This window comes from Cyprinodon variegatus, unplaced genomic scaffold, assembly GCF_000732505.1.
Source record: "Cyprinodon variegatus isolate N-32 unplaced genomic scaffold, C_variegatus-1.0 Scaffold1055, whole genome shotgun sequence".
In the NCBI taxonomy this organism is placed as follows: Eukaryota; Metazoa; Chordata; class Actinopteri; order Cyprinodontiformes; family Cyprinodontidae; genus Cyprinodon; species Cyprinodon variegatus.
Genome location: NW_015151508.1, coordinates 17138 through 36083, shown reverse-complemented (window position 1 = coordinate 36083; position 18946 = coordinate 17138). Strand labels below are relative to the sequence as shown.

The 18946-nt window shown below is 39.9% G+C and overlaps 2 protein-coding genes across 5 annotated transcripts in view; both read left to right on the top strand.

The window, feature by feature from the left end:
* The first annotated feature begins 349 nt into the window (after positions 1–349).
* LOC107101111 (26S proteasome non-ATPase regulatory subunit 4) lies at positions 350–7276 on the top strand. Its single transcript, XM_015399881.1, has 10 exons — positions 350–451; positions 992–1132; positions 2194–2308; positions 4015–4101; positions 4209–4277; positions 4755–4970; positions 5199–5307; positions 5395–5526; positions 5604–5656; positions 6989–7276. Exons 1-10 carry the CDS (start codon positions 426–428, stop codon positions 7157–7159), a joined length of 1119 nt encoding a protein of 372 aa, XP_015255367.1. The 5' UTR covers positions 350–425; the 3' UTR covers positions 7160–7276.
* A 1157-nt stretch (positions 7277–8433) lies between these two features.
* znf687 (zinc finger protein 687) overlaps positions 8434–18946 on the top strand; it is a 13138-nt gene continuing 2625 nt past the window's right edge. For 2 of the 4 annotated variants that reach the window (XM_015399911.1, XM_015399909.1), the window contains exons 1-9: positions 8434–8503; positions 10784–13069; positions 13184–13479; positions 13566–13750; positions 15801–15977; positions 16060–16222; positions 16761–17114; positions 17214–17314; positions 18670–18757. In XM_015399911.1, the coding sequence (XP_015255397.1) occupies positions 10798–13069; positions 13184–13479; positions 13566–13750; positions 15801–15977; positions 16060–16222; positions 16761–17114; positions 17214–17314; positions 18670–18757 (3636 nt within the window). In that variant the 5' untranslated portion in view covers positions 8434–8503; positions 10784–10797. The remainder of the gene's footprint in view (positions 8504–10783; positions 13070–13183; positions 13480–13565; positions 13751–15800; positions 15978–16059; positions 16223–16760; positions 17115–17213; positions 17315–18669; positions 18758–18946) is intronic. The other 2 variants (XM_015399912.1, XM_015399910.1) reach the window with 2 other exon arrangements.

Here is an 18946-nt window from a genome sequence, read left to right as displayed (position 1 = left end):
TATATATATATAATTTATTTTATTTATTTTTTTATTATTAACTAATTTCAAACATGGTAATGCAATTGTACCTCTAAGCGATTTTTATTAGGGGCTGAAGTTGAAAAGTTACGGTGGTTATTTAATAATGAAAAATATCCTACGGTAGATGTTTATTAAATTTAAGGTAATTTAATGTAATTTAAATTATAGATGGTGTAATGTTTGAGTCTGTAAAGGAGTTTCATTAGCTGGAAACTGGTCTAAAATGATTCTTTCGATCGTAATTACAGTTAACTCAACCCACGGCGCAATTCAGTTCTCCGGGTGGTTACGTGTTCATAACGTCACATATCCAAACCAATCACGGCTTTTCTTACTCAGGAACTGTCCAATAGGATAGAGTATTTTTAAGCTGTGCCACAGAGCAACAAGAAGTTTCCAAAATGGTGCTCGAAAGTACTATGGTTTGGTAAGAACTCTAAAAATAAAATTTAAATAGTTTCTAAACATTCCTTGTTTATAATTAAATATGTTTAGTTATTGCTCGACTAATAAGAGTAAAAACAGAACGAATGTCGCTTCGGTAAAGCCGATAAATAATGTTTAATGAAGCTAAAGCAGCGCTGAGTGGCTGAGTCATGTTAGCTAGAGTTAGCTTACAATAACTGTAATTTTAATAAGTTATAAGCTCTTTCATATATCGTACCTAATTCTAGCTCTTTTTATTAAGCGTTTATGTTGTGATTATTACTATAAAGTGGATATTGTTGTTTAAATTGACACAATATCTGTGTTATCCACTGCTAAGTGATTCTAGCTAGTTGTACTTGGTTTTTATTTTTGCAACAGTGGTATTATTGGTTAAGAAAACTGATTTTCAGAGGGCTGGCAGGGGAAGGGAGTGAGTGTCAGGAAAGTAACCGTTTTGTCAGGTTCGGTTATATTTTATGTAAATTAACCAGCGTTTAAACTTGTGAGACCAACCTCATTTTAAGGTCTCTTCCTTCAGTGTGGACAACAGCGAGTACATGAGAAATGGAGACTTTCTGCCCACCAGACTGCAGGCTCAGCAGGATGCTGTCAACATTGTTTGTCACTCCAAAACACGCAGCAACCCAGAGAACAACGTTGGACTTATAACTATGGCAAAGTAAGCTTTTTCTACGTTGCACTAACTCATGATTTCTCTGTTTTTTATTTATCCCGAATAGTAGAGTTTAGCCTATTTTTTTTTTCTACTGTCCTTTAGATTCTATTTGTGTTTAATAGCTAATAATTGAGGTTAGATTTATTTATCTTTCAGAGTTGATAAGATAATTTTATCTGTGATATTTCTACATTATTATTGTGTAAACCAAAAACACAAACTTAGTTAAATGATAACCTACATCAACATGTATAATGAAACTAGCAGAACAAGATGATACATTCACGTGACACTGCAAAGAGCAATTTATTTTGTCACCAGAACAAACCTTAATGCACATGTTGTGAAATAAGTGAGAATTAATGCTTACTTCTCAATAACTATTCTTTGTCTCAAACAATTTTTAAGGGTTTTAGTTCAATATTTTTTTCACATAATGTTGAATATTGTTTTTAAGGTGAGTTGTCTTTCAAAACTTCTCATCTGTAAGATAAGACATGGATACATATCAGCCAAGGTTTATTCTACAGAGGAACTGGCACTGAGGCACTACAAACTATTTTTGGTCCCTAGTCCTGCTTAACATCAACTAATTAAGCGGTATTGGGATTTAGCACTACAATGGTTTAGAAGTTTTACTTCTGAAAATGTGCTGGATGCAGCTGTTATTAGACTCTGACTTGTTCATTTTTAACTTTACTTTTATTATTTTTCTTGTCTACTTCAAGCCTATAATTGAAGACATTTTAAAGGTCTGGATGAGTATATTTTAGAAAAAACTCAATCAGCACTTTATTCATTCTGTTCTAAAAATATTTGTAATAAATTCAAATATTTGTAAGATCTGTATGATATATGCATTTGTTTTACAATTATCCCTGATCTATTTGGAAAATAATTCACATACTTTATTTATTATAAAAGAGGCTTTCTTCTTGCCATTTCACATTTGTGCATACTTACAACATTTTTTTTTTATTTTATTTTATTTTTTTTTAATGAATTTATATAATCTTCCTGGGTCTAAAGGATGGCTGATTGTTTGTGCTTCTTTTGTTATGCAGTAACTGTGAGGTCCTTACCACGCTGACACCAGACTCTGGCCGCATCCTGTCCAAGCTGCACGCTGTCCAACCCAAAGGAAAGATCTCATTCTGTACAGGCATCAGAGTGGCCCACGTAAGCTGATCAATGATTTGAACTGAGAAAAAATATCTGTGGGTGTAAAGAATATATGTTCTTAAAACACAGAGCAGCATTTTATTCTCAATTGTGTGGCCATTTTACTTTTGTTTTCCCTTTTAAGTCAGAGTGTATACATTATACACAAACTATGGAAAAAATGTTAAGACTGATTAAAGAACAATTTGTTCACCTTCTGTCAATTGGAGTGACCTCTTTTAGAATTACAATATTTGTAACTCATCTCTGCAACTAAGATGTTTGATATGGCATTAAGAATTACTCAGAGTGATGTACATGGGGAAAAGTAATATAAAGATATAGTTTTTAAATGATTACAATCAAATGAGAAAGAAAATGATTAAAAACTAAATAAAAGGAAACTGTATTACAAGCTCAAACCAATGATGTTTGGATAGCACAATCAATGGCCACTGTACACAAATCGTTTTAATCGTGATTTGAAGAAACTTTAGCTTTCAGCACTTTTACAGTTTTCTGGGAGTTCATGTTTCTATGCATTTACCCAGTTTGAATAGCATTAAAGGTAAAGCTTTTTACCATTTTATATCTTAAACAGTGATAAAAATAGATCAAACGCAACAAAAAACTGCAAACATTATGAATATGTATGCAGACATAACAGACAAACACTCCAGACCTAATGGAGCTCTTCTTGGAAAGTTCACCTCATTTTTCTTTTTATCATTTCTCTATTCCTCTGAGGCTTTTTTTTTTTATTTTCATCATAAATCATGCTGCATTGAGGCTTTATTTTTGTTAAGTCATATTTATTTATTCACGGGTTTCATTACTTTCAAATATAATTTTAATTCTAAACGGGCTCCGAAAAAAAATAAAAAAATGTACAAATTGAGGAACTACACATCAAAGTTTTCTTCTTTTAGACATAATAAATGAGGACGTCTAAAATCAAAAATACAACCTTTTTTTTTTTTTTTTAGACTTGGACTTTGAAAAACGTTGTTTTCATTTTGTACACACAGACTGGATACAAAACAAAATTTCATGCAGTACAGCTCTAAAGACATTTCCGTTTCTAAAGTGCAGCAGTGATAAAATGTAAACATGGTGATCAAATGTACACATAAGTGATGAAATGTAAACAAAAGTAAGATGGGTATATGATTTACAGTTTTTCCAACATTTTTTATTTTAATCTTTTATTAAGTACCATGATCATGTAATTACATTATTTTTTATAAATGCTTTTATTTCTCTAATATAACATGTTATTTGAAAACTCCTGCACGAAGTTGATGAAAAAAATCTCAAAAAGTCTTCTCTTAATACATGGAATATGACTCACCATACAGGGGCGTATTCATGCTTGACTGATATATACTATGTGAGAAATAATAACTCTACAAAGACGACTTTCTAGAATCTTGTTTTTAATATTGAGTTATACATTTACTGAGGTACATCTATGCCACACTAATTGGTAGGAAGCTGTATTCTAGAGACTTTTAAAACAACTTTTGTGTTGAGGAGAGAAGTGGGGTTTGACCCTTTAAGTTTTTAACCCATTCATACTCAATTTTAGCAGTTGTGCTATTTTTGGTATTTAAGTTTGTATACTTCTGTATGATAGTACTTTTTTCTTCTATTGTTTTATATTTGCTCAAATAGATTGTCAGCAGTACTTGTTGAGCAGCCATGTATTTGTCTCTCTTATTCAGCTGGCTTTAAAACACAGACAAGGAAAAAACCACAAAATGAGGATTATTGCCTTTGTTGGGAGTCCCGTGGAAGACAACGAGAAAGATGTGAGTGTTTTTTGATGCTCGGCCAGATCTTTTCCCAGGGGTATTGCTGTTTCCACTGAATCCTGTATGTTTTTTTTCCCTCTTCTCTGTTCCACCATGTCTTATAGCTTGTTAAGATGGCAAAGCGCTTGAAAAAGGAGAAAGTGAATGTGGATATCATCAACTTTGGTGAAGAGGTGATGAGTTTTTTTCATTATCACTTTTTGTTATGAAGGGGAAGGGTTCTTAGTTTCTGGGTTCCTACACATTACAAAATAGACCTTTCACATGTTCTATTTGGTGGATAAGTGTAGAAAGATGTGTTTTTGTTTTTCTTAAACATTATGGATTTAGTATGCCTTTATACTAAAGCAGTTTTTACCCATCAGCAATTTGATGGTTGATCTACAGACTGATTTGGACCTTCACAGGACAATTTCATTTTAGATGTTGAACTTGGCCTGAATTGTTTTTTTTTTTTCTTTTTAAACTGGGTCTGATTTTAAAATTACCAAAGCACTAAAGCCCTTATTTTGGGAACATAGAGGTGTTAAGGCAAATGATTTGTTTTAAATGTTCAGAATGCTACAAAAGTACCATGATTAAATCGAATCGTTGAAAAAGTATGGGATTTCGCTTTTCTGACAATGTTATGCGTCCACCTACTTATTCAGGAGGCGAACACAGAGAAGCTGACTGCATTCATTAACACTTTAAATGGAAAGGAGGGAACAGGTTCCCACTTGGTCACAGTGCCTCCTGGACCCAGTCTGGCTGATGCCCTGCTGTCCTCCCCTATCCTCGCCGGAGAGGGAGGCTCTATGATGGGGCTGGGCGCCAGCGACTTTGAGTTCGGAGTTGACCCCAGTGCTGATCCAGAGTTGGCCTTGGTAAGCAGTAACACATGCTATTTCATTTAGAGTGTATGCATGTAATAACTCATAAAGTATTATGAAGGAGTGCAATCTGTGAGGAACAAAATGCTACAGCTTTCTTGTAGATTCCTCCATTGTTCTACTTATGTTTTCCTTAGACCTAAAGCTTTATATATATATATATATATATTTTTTTTTTTTTTAAATGATTCTTCATTGTGCTCTATTTGTGAATGGCTTTAGGCCCTACGCGTTTCAATGGAGGAACAACGACAGAGGCAGGAGGAGGAGGCCCGCAGAGCTGCTGCTGCTTCTGCTGCCGAGGCAGGCGTGCCCACACCCAGCGCAGATGGTAGCATCCACATATTACCAATATTTGCTAAAACAGCCAACAAGTAGATTCTCAGCAAAAAAAATTTATTTGTCATTGTTTTAACAGAGTCGGAGGAAGCCTTGTTGAAGATGTCTGTTTCTCAGCCTGAGAGCGGCACTGCAGTGATTCCTGATATCAGCAGCATGACGGAAGAGGAACAGATAGCCTATGCCATGCAGATGTCTTTAGCTGGAGGAGGTGGGGTTTATTCTTGTTTACAAATGAGTTCTTCACACACTTATTATCATGTTGAATAATTGTTTCCTTGTGAACAGAGTATAGTGAAATGGACACAGGAGCTGCTATGGACACTGCCGAATCAGCCAAGGTCAGTCTTTCACAGCCTCTACGTAGTTTGTTTTGGTACAAGGACTTGTATTTAGACTTTTCTGCGATTGTGGCTACAAATTTGCAAGGAATCATCATCCTTATAAAAGGCAAAGACTTTTAGCTGCTGAGTTTTCCTTGTTATGAGTTTTTCCTGAGTCTATTCTAGGAGGTTGATTTCCAAAGAATAGTAAATGTAGAAACACAGCAGCAGATGCCTAACAAATCTGTAGAAGTACTGAATTGGGGTCTGTTTTTTTTTTTTTTTTTGGATCCATATAATTGTTTAGAAAAATATAGAATGAAAAAATACTTTCCAAAGTTTTTTCCTTGTATTCCTTGTATCTAAATTTATTTTTTAATTTATCAATTTGTCCATCTTCCTTCTATATTTTATCTACTCACCAAGTAATCTGTTACTCTGTCCATTTTTCCAGTAATTGAAGCAATTCCTCCATCTGTCGATGCATGCATTACTAGCCCATTCATCATATTTCATCCGATATCATCTATTCTCACCCACCCAGCCATTAATAAACACAGTTTCATGTCCATCCTTTCATTCCTTAAATCAACTCTGCATACCTTTTAATCCAAATATCAGCTTATCACAATATGTAACTTGAGAAGACCAGGTCCATCATTGAATTGGTCATGTGACCTAGACGGCGTTTTTCAGCAGTCGGAGCTTCCCTTAAACAGAAGCACCAGTAAGCTATAAGTTAGGCAACAAATAGACATCATACTTACCGGTAGTTGATCAGACAGATCAAATCCTACTCTGTGGAGTAGCGTTTAATCTATAGCACTCAATGTTGCCTTGTCTTTACAAGTAAATCCCTGACTTCTCAATCTAAGGATAAAACATGAAATGAGACCGTTTCATTTTCCGACAGTGCTGTGTTGCCAGTTGCTTTTGGGGGTGCCAAACCTAAAAAAGTCATAGGTCTAGCGCCCCTTGTGGCTAAAAGTTACAGTGTCACTTTAAATAATCTATCCATCCTTCTGCTCCATGCCTGTCAAGTTTTTGCATGTTCCATGTTTAAAACATGACTACTCTTAAAATACCCATAGTTATTACAAAACTATTGTGTGTATTTTTTTGTCAAACTCTGTGCAGAATCCTTAATGTATTCAGCTGTTCTAGTCTGATTTATAGGGTGAAAAAGCAAAAAAATCAGAAACAATAGAAAGTAATCCATGAATGAGTTTTTTAAGTGTCACTCAATGGGTAAATAAGGTATATCTGGAACTGATATTTTAAATCAGTTTAAAATCAATAAGTGCTGAAGCCTTTTAAATTAAGCCTATATGTACATTTTTCCTTTAAAAGGAGGAAGATGACTATGATGTAATGCAAGACCCAGAGTTCCTTCAGAGTGTCTTGGAGAACCTGCCCGGGGTCGATCCCAACAATGAGGCCATCCGCAACGCAATGGGCTCCCTGGCATCCCAGACAGGAAACAAGCAAGATGGCAAAAAGGATGAAGAGAAGAAGAAATGAGACATCAAAACAAAAGAGAAACGAACAATTATAGGATTTCTTTACATACGTGATTGCTGATGCACCACTCTGCATGGCAGCACTTTGACTTCTTCAGTACATAATAAATAAATAAAAGAATCACAATTAAGAGTCTGATTTGTCCGAAAGAATTCTCTAGATATACACATTTATAAAGTAAAAAAAATAGTAGGGTCAGTTATTCTAAAACACTTCAGCCTGCATTTTATTTTCATGGTATAAATAATTTGTTAAAAGAATAAATGAGCAGCTGTAGACAAAACAGTTATTCTCTTGCGATGTCTATTTATGTGTGGTTTTGATTTTTTTCTGTTTGTTTTGGGGTTTTATTTTTTGCAATAAAAGCCAGATGTAAACGTCATCTTTTTCCATACCTCCTTTCAAAGAATCATTCCTAGCACCAGAAATAAAAGAACAATAGATGAAATAAATCTCAGCAGACAATCTTTGTAGTTAAAAGATTGCAGTCTCGTATTTTAACAGTTTATAAAATGTAAAACAACCAAACACAAATTTAATGTCGTTGGCAACATCCTTGTAATTTTTCCAGCGGTATCGCGACTCATTGGGATGCGCGTGGTCACGTGACGGGAAGCAAGTAGTGATGGAAATTGCGGCGCTACTTCGTGATTCGAGTCTTTCGACCCTGGTTTGAAAAGGGGTTCTTCCCTAAAACACTTTTTTTTTCTCCCATGAAATATATTACATTCCACATGTAGTTTTACCTCATCTTTTATATAACATGTTAACTGATAGTAATGAAAAATTGGACATCCTAATGCTCAGCTCTTTGTAATGTTTACATGTTGATTTGGGATCTTTTAGTTTTAATCTGGAAGGTAAAAGTTAACACTCTTATTTTACTCATGTACACACAAACACTGCATTTAAAGTAAAAAAGATGGGACACACTGCCTTCTAATATCAAATTTTATTCAGTCACTGTCAAATTGCAGAACCCAATTCAGATTCAGCCTTAATTTTTATATAATAATCTCAGATTTCCTTCAAACATCTTCTGGTGAATCGTAGGTACAGTATGATGGTGATAATAACCCCAAAGCAGAATCTCCACACTAACTCATTTTCAAATGGAACGAAAGGTTTACAACACAATACAACAAAGTAGTGACGAAAATGAAATTCTAAATACATTTAATTTTTACAGAAAAGAGGTGGTTGGAAGCTTTTATGTCACGGTCCTTATCGTGAACCAAAAAAGAATCGGCACACAGACCCGGCTCCGTCGCTGGCGGCACCTTGTTAGAAGCGCAGCATATTCTGCTGAAAACGAGCTAGGATAGTCGGGAATCGCACATCCAGGTAAACAATCCAAAATACATCAAATATTAAAGTAAAATCCCCATCACAGCCATCATTTTCTCCGTCACCATCGAGCCCTCGAACATTAGACTGTGACCGCTGTCAGAGCCGAAGCCAGCGGACCGCTCCTGTTGCTTTTAACGGCCGAGGCTAGCTCGTTAGCTCGATGACCCCTCTCCTCTCCGTCTTGGCTGGAGCTCAGCGGCCAGCAGCCTCAGACGGAAGGGAATATCGTTAGCTTAAAATAACGGAGCTCGCGGCCACAGAAACGCTATTTAGCAACAAACCGACCCGCAAACGTCCACCGCCTAAAACCATTGAATGGTAGTAAAAGCATTATTAAACCGGTGTTACTCCATTCATGGTTAAAAGAGCCGAACCTGTCATCGGAGAAGGGGTTGGTTTGCTGAAACGTCGCCGCTAGCTGCTCCATCCTAGCCGGCTAAGTCGATGCTGGTGCCGGAGACCGAAACACCCATCCAACCTGCCTCATCTTCCCTGGAGCTTGGCAATTAATGTGTAATAAATACGCACCCTTGATACATTTTACCGGTAACCGACATCTTTGAAGACATTTAATGTGTAGCACTCGTGTAGCCACACAGCTCAGATTCATTGTCAACATATCAGGATTTCTCCTCCCAAGCTTTACTATTTTATCCTTGTTTATTTAAAACGTGTATCTTAAAGCATCAAGTAAATGTATGTTATTGCATTGAATTTCCTAGCAGAGTAATATAAAATAAGTAATCCAGAATAATCACATACAGAAGTGATTACCCCATAATATTACTGCAAATGAATCATTACACAGCTGAATAGATTTAGTAAACAAACTAAGATGTTTATCCATGCTAAATGGGGTATATCCGGGTTTTACATCCCCTGTTTGTTACAGAGGTTTTGCATATGTCTCAGCAGTGAAGGAGCCAAACTATGATCTGCATTAAACAGAAATTAGGAACACTGTTGGTTAAGCCACAGAACTCACATTACCCTCTACTAACCACAATCATGAGGTTGGGGAAGCTTTGGAAACCACATCCAAAATGTTCTCGACAGAGAGAGAACATAAGACATAAAAGTTATCCTCTCTTACATGTTTTAATTTCCCTATGAGTGGTTCTGTTTTATTTTTATGAGCATACCGTTTAACTGAATCTGCACCACACATGCACAGATCCATCCTGTTATTTCTTCTGTAAAAGGGCCACACAATACATCCCAATGCTGATTTATGAAGTATGAATACGCTAAAGGACTGTTGGAAATGCATTGTTTGTTGGTTGTTTTATTCCACAATTTGCATGGGAATGAATATTGAGCATGTAGAGTAGAGTATCAATGCAGGGGTTTCCCATATGTGGCACAGATTATGATTATGCCAAATATGCTAAAAGTGTCAGAGAGGGCTGGAAGCTTTTTAAAATGATTAGAAAGCAGTTGTTACTACTAATAATTTTATTCAATGTTTACATTTACTAAACCCTTCAGTATTTAACTGTTAGCAGGATTGACCAAAATCAAATTTTGCAAAAACCTGCCAAAGGGAAAAGTGAGTTTGGTCACTCAATTGAGAAAGATCAGTTTTATTCCTTTTAATGGAAAGCATTAAGACTGATTGTTTAGTCTCTAAGCGTGTAAAGCGGCAGCATGTTGGCAGCACTTTGTTTGGAGGCTAGTAGAGAAACCAGATAAAGGTTAAGGACATATGCTTGGATGCACAGATGAGGATGATCTTGTACCTCCTAGTTTTTGGCTCTGTTGCTTTAATTCAACCATTTTTATGTGGTAAAGAGACATTGATCAGAATGTACCTTTTTTTTTTTACCCTGATTGGCAGATAAAATAAAGGGAAAAAAATTATTTTATTTCTTTTGATTTAATTAATTAAAACCAAAAACCTTTTGCTTGATGTGTAAATAAATCAACCAACTGAATGTTGCCTTCTGGTTTGAAAGGAGTTAAAATTTGATTTATGTTGGTAAGATGCAGTCTGATGCATTATTCACTTTTGTTTTAAAGTCCTTGTTAAAAACAAAAATGCTGTGAAGCAGAATCGGCAGGTCAGGGGTTAAGAAAAAACATCATTAAGTAAATTCCTTGTACTGATCCCTTAAGTGACTAAATGCAAATCATGACATTAATATAGAGCTAAGTAATTAGATTCTAAGTGTTGAACTGAAGTTCTTTGACAGCTTTTGTGCTTTAATTATATGTTGGGATTCCATCTTTGCAGCTGAATCCTAACAGTTCAGTATTTTTTTTTTTATTGTCCAGGAGTGGATCCCGGTATGGGGGACATGAAGACCCCAGATTTTGATGACCTTTTGGCAGCGTTTGATATCCCCGACATAGATGCCAAAGAGGCCATACAGTCCGCTCCTGATGATGCTGAGGGACCCCACGGAGCTGCAGGTGCACCTTTGGGAAAGCAGGAAGGCGTGGTGGGTGTGGGGTCCTCTCTGAGGCCGCCCAGTCCCGCAGACAGCCAGGCAGACACCTCCATCGTGAGTGTGATTGTAAAGAACAAAGTTCGTCACGAGGCCGTAGATGGTGGGGACGGAGACTCTGACCAGCACCCCATCGATATGATGGCAGGAGCGGACGCGGGTCCACGACTTGGTGCTTGTGCGGAATCTGAAGCCCTCAATCACAACGGTTTCGGAGCATCCAGTGTCTCCACGCCGCTCCCCCTCGGCCAGAATCAGTCCAATGGCAGTCCCTGGTCTGTGAACACTCCCAAAGCCTCCGCAGAAGCGGCCGGTGTCAGTACGGCCAAGTCTCACAAGCAGGGGGGAAACATTTTCAACAGACTGAAACCGCTGGTGGCGCAGGGGTCTGGAGATCCAGTGGGTCGGGCCAGGAAAATGCAGCTCCTGCAGCAGCAGCACCAACAGCAGCAGGATACGGGTGAGGAGAGAGCAGACGCTGTCAAAGCCTCACTACCTTCATCTTCCTCCGTTTCCGCCGGGTCTTCTCCTCTAGCCGCCGGACTTTCCCTGCCGTTCTTTCCACCGCCCAAGCCTCTGCTTTCAGCTCCTCCTTCTGCACCTTCATCGCAGCCTTTTAACGGCGCCCCAAAAGGCGGGGCGGGGGGGTTTCAGCACCAGGTGGAGGAGGAGGATTCAGACCCAGATTTGGGGAGTCCGCTTGTTATCCAGGAAAACCCAGACTCTCCAGCTAGCGCTCAAATGAGCAGACGATACAAGTCTGATTCAGTTTCGTCGCAGCCAGCATCCTCTACTGCATCGCAACCAAAACCGGGGAACACTCCGTCTGCACCCGTCCCACAGCCCAGCTCAGCGGAGGCTCCACAGGTGGAGGAGAGACATCCAGAACATGTTATAGAGGAGAGAGATTCGCCAGAGAGCCCTGAGCCAGAGATGCCAAACTCAGCAGCTCAGGTCCCAGGGAAGACGTGCTCCAGTCCCGCTGTGGCGTCCACTCCGCCTCCCTCAGAGCTGCGGGTGCCTAAAGAGGAGGAGGTGGAGATGGAAGTGGGAAACGGGATCGATAGGGTTGTGGACGGCAAAGGAGAAAAGGGAGAAAATATGAGGACCAGTGAGGAGAATATGGAGGTGGATGATGGCAAGTCTAAACCTTCCTCCACTGATGGAGGGGAAAGTGCTCCAAGTGCTGTACCTGCACCGCCTGGAGCTCCATCCCGGCCCCTTAAAGTCAGGATAAAAACCATTAAAACCTCCACTGGTGGGATTACCAGGACGGTCACTAGAGTGGCGTCAAAAGGTGGTGCTGGAGGAAAAGGCTTGGAGCCAAAAGCTCAAACTGGGGAACACAAGCTTTTAGTGAACAAAACCCAGAAACCTGTTCTCACCACAACATCATCCCAAAAAGTAAGTGCTCTAAATTCTCTGCCTGTTTCCACGCTTGCAGCCAGCAGTGTCATGCTCGCCGCTGCCACTAAAGTCCAAAACAAGATGGCATCTACGGACAAGGCAAAGGTCTCAGCCACGGCCGTCAGCATCACCAAGTCGGCCGCCCTGCCTGCAACTCCCGCCGTGGCCTCTTCCCCAAAGTTCTCCGTCGCTGCCAGCGGGATAAGCGTCCGCACGGCCACCAACAAATCGGCAAATGGAGGCGGCACCGCCATCTCGGGCAACACCCTCCAGGCAAACAAACCCGCGTCAATCGTTAACAACACAGGAGCCGTCATCTCCCGGAGCCAGTCGAGCCTGGTGGAGGCTTTCAACAAGATCCTGAACAGCAAAAACCTCCTGCCGAGCTACAAGCCCGACCTCTCTGCGCCTCCGCCGCCCGAGTGGGGGCTCCCGCTGCCCGCCACGGGTTACCGTTGCCTGGAGTGTGGAGACGCATTCGCCCTGGAGCGCAGCCTGGCGCGGCACTACGACCGGCGCTCACTCCGCATTGAGGTCACCTGTAACCACTGCGCCAAGAGGCTTGCCTTCTTCAACAAGTGCAGTTTGCTGCTGCACGCCAGGGAGCACAAGGAGCGTGGCCTGGTCATGCAGTGTTCCCATCTGGTCATGAGGCCTGTCACAGTGGAGCAGATGATTGGCCAGCAGGACATTATGCCGATTGGTGGTAAGTGGAACCGTGAGTCTTTGACATTCCACCCGAAGCATCTTTTCTTTTCACCCATCTTCACTGACCACCACCCATATTTCCTGTCTGTTTTCCATCGTCTGGCCGAACCAGGCCTGCTTACTTCTTCGTCCTCTCCTCCAGTCTCTTCTCCCTCTGCCACGTCAGGAGGTCCTGCCGCCACCGCTAGCTCCAGCCCCATGAAGGACACCTCATCTCCGGCTGCAGCAGCTCCGCCTCGACCTGTCCGCCGTGCTCCTCAGGGGCCCCAGGCCTTGATGCCGCTGCCGTGCAAGAAGGCTGAGGGGCTGCAGTACAACAACTTCAAGTGTCCAGAGTGCCAAACACAATTCTCCAGCAAGGCAGAGCTGGTAACTCACTTCCAGCAGATCAGAGGTGCTCCCAGTTCGGTGAGAAACAAACCTGTTATCCTAAGGAGAAAAACAGCAACATACACTGAATGTTTAACTTTTTTTTGTTGTTGCTTTTTTCCCAGACGTGCAGCCAATGCTCACCTCCAATGATGCTCCCTAACTCGTGCGCCGTCTCCGCCCACCAGAGGATCCATAAACACAAAGCCCCATATGTTTGTCCTGAGTGTGGTGGGACTGCGCGGCAGACCAGCTTCCAGACTCACCTGGATGAGGCCTGTCTTCACTTCGCCAGGCGCATTGGCTACAGGTAGGGAGACACTTGTAAAACTGTCAAAATTCAGATGATTTTTAAGGTTTAATTTTAAAGCCGAAATCACCCATGAGGTCCTTCATGGTCTTTTTAGTTATTGCAGCTGCAGAGCATCATTCCTTAGTGGATCATTGAAGATTTCACCTGGTTTACTTTCCTAAATGTTTCAGCTCCTCACGTACGTCGTAATATCGACGCCAAAATAATCAAAGAATTGTTTTGTTTATTAAGTTGAAAAATAATATTTAGAGAGCAAGGGTCTCTACCAATATGATGGAGCATTAGGGCCAGGCTAGAGATTTTTTTTAATTTTTTTTATTTTGAGAATATAGTCGTAAAATTACAAGAATAAAGTTGTATTATTAGGAGAATGTAGTCATCATAAAACAACCCGACCAGTATATTGCGACGGAGTATTAGGGCCAGGCTAGAGGGATTTTTTCTTTTTCGAGAAAGAAGTCGCAACATTACGAGAATAAAAACATAAAATTACGAGAATAAAGTTACAACGAGAATAGTCATAAAAATAGGAGAATAAAGTAATAAAATTACCAGAATAAAGTAAAACATTACGAAAATAAAGTCGTAAAATTACGAGAATAAAGTTTTAAAATTAAAAAACTAAAGTCATAAAATGATTAGAATAAACCCTAAAATTACGAGAATAAAGTAATAAATTCACCAGAATAAAGTAATAAAATTACGAGAATAAAGTAATAAAATTACCAGAATAAAGTAATAAAATTACAAAAATAAAGTCGTAAAATGACAAGAATAAAGTCATCATATTAAGAGAATAAAATCCTAAGATTATGTGAATAAAGTTATATTTTATGATAACTCTTACAAGAAGCACTGTTTTCCCTAAAGTGAGGAATATCGAGTATCATGTGATTTATACTTCATCAGTTTAACAAATAAGGAAATCTTTTAGCACAGCAGCATCAATTGGACAGTATGTCAAAGTGTGATCAGGTTGCTGATTGGTGGTGCCGGTCGGCCATCATATGCTGATCGTAGCTCTAAGCTTTCTTTCTGAAACAGTTTGTGGTATCATGACTTCATTCTCATAATATTACTACTTTATTCTTGTAATGTTACAACTTTATTCTCAAAATAAAAAAAAATCTCTAGCCTGGCCCTAATACTCCGTCATACTATTAAAGCCTTTATGGATTAAGAAAAAAACAACAACTTTAAGTTCTTCTAAGGTTGAGCATCCTAAAGGTTCACCAAGTCTCCTAATCCAGCCGTCCCCAACCACTGGTTGCCGCACAGAAAAAAGTATATATATATATATATATATATATATATATATATATATATATAGATATATATATAATTTATCGACGATCAGAGACTGAGTGACGTTTTATTTTGAAAAATATAAAGAATTGCGGTATTCTCTCCCAATTACATCAGTCGGTGCATCTGTACCTCTTGACCAAGGTTAATTCAGTTCAAGACTCATCCTATCCATAACATTCTATCTTTGTGAAGCAGGATTTTCTGCGGTTACAGCGACCGGCTTGTTGTTTTGTTTTTATGCTGTTTGTATTTGATTTTATGCCAGTCGTATGGCATTTTACTTGATCGTATCTCTCCGTTATTTTTTTATTTCTGTGTTTTAACACTTTTTTCCCCTCCATTTGTTAGTTAACTTAAGACCTCATGACTGGATACATTATTAAATCAGTAGTGTATTGAAACAGCAGCTAAAGCTGTAAAGCTGATGGATGCAGGAGTTAGTACTGTCAGCAGGTGGCGACAGTGTACAACAGGGTCCATAAGGGTTATGTTGTAAAAATGCTGTTTAGGGAAAAAAAAAAAACTACAAAAAAGGGTGATCTTACTGTTCTTTAAGCTGTTCCTCTTAGTGATACCAGGAATGTGTTTTTAGTTAAACTTTAATTTATTTTAGATGAGTTTGCATTTTCTTATGTGGTTTTCTTCTGTGTCGTTGCATATTTTGTTTGACACACCTAGCCTCCCCGTGCAGTAGGGATGTCTGAGTTAAGTCAAAATGGTCTCACCCTGCTCCTTCCAGGTGCTCTAGCTGCCAGGTTGTGTTCGGAGGCCTGAACTCCATCAAGTCCCACATCCAGACAGCTCACTGTGAGGTCTTCCACAAGTGCCCCAGCTGCCCCATGGCCTTCAAGTCCTCCCCCAGCGCCCAAAACCACATTAGCACCCAGCACCCAACGCTAACAGGAGGACAGGCCAAGTATGTAGATGTGCCATGTAAAGGTCTTCCTTTATTTGAAATATTTGAGAGGAAACCAAAGTTTTTTCTTCTCTTATTACAGGATGATCTACAAGTGCGTGATGTGTGATACGGTTTTTACCCAGAAACCCTTGCTCTACATGCACTTTGACACCCATTTAGCCAAGCAGAAAGTGCATGTGTTCAAGTGTCCTGACTGCACCAAGCTCTACGCCCAGAAAGGCTCCATGATGGAGCACATCAAGGTGAGCGTTTGGATCAGTGCGCTCTCTGTCACTGCCTTTATGTGTTGCCCATCCATTGCTCTCCACAATGGATGCGGTGTCAGAAAAGGCATACATCAAATCTTGGTCCGGCCTTGGCAGGGTTCCCCAGCGGTGACCTTGTTCTAAGTTCTATACCAAGAACAGAACTGCTGTGTTTTTATCCACCTTCCTCTAAAGCAGGGGTCGCAGGCTCCAATCGTTAAGATGCATTAAGATGGGTTCCTGTTTCCAACACCTCAATCAAATGGACGTTTCAAGCAGAAACTGACGACCCATGTGGGTATGATTCAGCTGTTTGATTCAGGTGTGATGGAGCAGAGATCCATCTAGAATTTGGTGGAAAATAGTTCTGGAGGACTGGAGCTGGACGCTCAACAGTAAAGAGGAAGGAGTTTGTTATTGATTGCTTTTTTCAAATATCCCATCCTGTTGACTGAAGAAGTATCTTCCATGCATCAACTTTGAGTTATGAAAAATGTTTGGGAACTCTGTAAAATGTCCCTGTCGTCCCGCTTAGACCGCCCACAGAGGCCCTGCAGCCAAACAGGAGTCTCAGCCTGACACCTCCAACCCAGCCTCAGCTCCCACCAACTCGTCCAGCCCATCCGGCCTCAAGTTGAAACCCTCTGCAAAGCCCGACACCTCAGACGGCGAGGACTGGGGGCGGGAGCAGGAGGAGGAGGAGGAAGAGGAGGAGGATGATGACGATGAGGGAGATGAGGACTACGAAGCCCCAGGTGGCCAGTCTGGTGGCGGCACAGGGGGCAGTGGTCATTCCACTGCCGTGAACGAGTGGACCTGCCCTCAGTGTCAGACCACCTTTACTGACAACGACGACTACCAGAGTCATGTGAAAATGGAGCACGGCAAGGTGGGACATGGTCCTGGGCGTGGATTTCGAGCTGTAGTGAAACAAATGGGATCATATCAATGATTGTACTTTTTTTCTCTCAATGCGGTCGCTCCACAGTTCCCCTGTCGTATCTGCGGCGGAACGTTCAGCACTTCTTCCAGCCTGCGACGTCACGAAAGGGTCATTCATGAGGGCAATAAAAGAGTCTTCCACTGCCAGTGAGTCATAGCAGCTTTAGTTTTTCGTATATATTCACAAAACAAACACTAGAAGCTAATCTGATCAAACTACAAGAAGCAATTCTTGTCGAGCTGTATTGATAATTATTTCAACAAATTAACTACATAATAAAAAATGTATTTAGTTCAGAAAATCAAACATTAAAACTCTGAGTGATATGTTAAGCTTTTTTTTTTTTACCTTTGGAGTTTTATAGTTTTGGTTTCCAGCTAATAAAACTTATGGTGTTGGCGCTGCAGGGATTGATCATTTCAAAGCACAGAATAGAAAGTTATAGTGTTGGCATAAAGTTAATTAATTTATTTGATTGTAAATGTTAATGTAAATGTAAACATGCTGGATTGAAGCCATTTCCATCCACTGTCCCAAAGGCAGCAGTTACATAGGCCACACAGTTATAAAACAAACTCTCACATTCAAACCACAACACACCATTACAATATTATAGTTTTACATTAATGAATTAGTTACCCTGACAAAGGGTTTTACACCAAACGATGCACTCATAGTTATAAGAAGAAACACTCTGAGACAACTTGGTGTTGTCTAAAATCCCATTCAGCAGCATCATGGCTGACTTTCAGCTCTGATTGGCTCACACAAGTAAAGATGCTCCGTCTCCTTAGAGGCATCTTCACACTTGTCTGCTGGATTCTATCGAGTCTCGTTCACTTATTGTCATTAGCTGGACTAGATGGTAAACTACATCATGAGACTACAACTATTTTAAAGCGTAGCAATATGACTCTAATCCATCTTTGGCCTCTTTGCCACGGATCACAAACCTTACTGCTGACTTTCAAAGCTGTCAGACGGTTTTGATGTTTGCAAAATAGGTCAGACACTTTCTTTTCATTGTAAACCCTTTACAGATCAAGGACTTTACTTCACAATCCTCTTAAGGTTATGGCTAACTCTGGTCGCTTGTGCATTTTTAATCATTGTTTCTATCCACTGCACTTACTGTTGGTATCCCGTGATGCAGCATTCTGCAGGGACGGCCTTGTTAATCTTTAGTTTATAACTCCTATTCTGAGGTTTTCAGCAGGTGTAAATAGACACAGCAATGTATTTATTTTAATTATAATATTCAAATATCTTTTTAGTTATTTTTCTAAAATAGATGACCTAAGATTTCTTCTTATATACGGGGACAAACCTTTTTCTAGACACACTGCTTTCATTTTAATTCAAGTGAAGTTTCAGTATGGTCAGTAATTTCTAAAAATAAATACGATTTTTCTTGTTCTGTTGTTAAGGAACCAGTAAAGCCAAATCCTGACCATTAGGGGGCACTAAGAGCACTCTGTTATGTGTTTATCTGTTTTTCCAGGTTTTGCACAGAAGGTAAGAGAACATTTGGCAGCCGCTTCTTGTTGGACAAACATATTCGACTCCATCACAGACCAACAGATGGACAGGTAAATAAAAAGTACTTTTGCTGAGTAATTGTTTCTTCCTTTTAGCAGGATCACTTTAGATGGAAGCTCTGATATGAAGCTAGATGGCTCCCGCACTACCATCCATGTTTACTTCCGTAAACACAGAGCATGCTTGCTTGTGACGTCATTTCGTCCTCTACTGCGCATGCAGGACACTGGCGTTGTATG

What these genes read in the sequence shown, in the direction of transcription:
- LOC107101111 (XM_015399881.1), top strand. Translation starts at nt 426, where the DNA reads ATGGTGCTCGAAAGTACTATGGTTTG. An exon ending in CTCGAAAGTACTATGGTTTG is followed by an intron (nt 452 to 991) that starts GTAAGAACTCTA and finishes CTCTTCCTTCAG; the next exon opens with TGTGGACAACAGCGAGTACA. An exon ending in CTGATCCAGAGTTGGCCTTG is followed by an intron (nt 4,971 to 5,198) that starts GTAAGCAGTAAC and finishes GAATGGCTTTAG; the next exon opens with GCCCTACGCGTTTCAATGGA.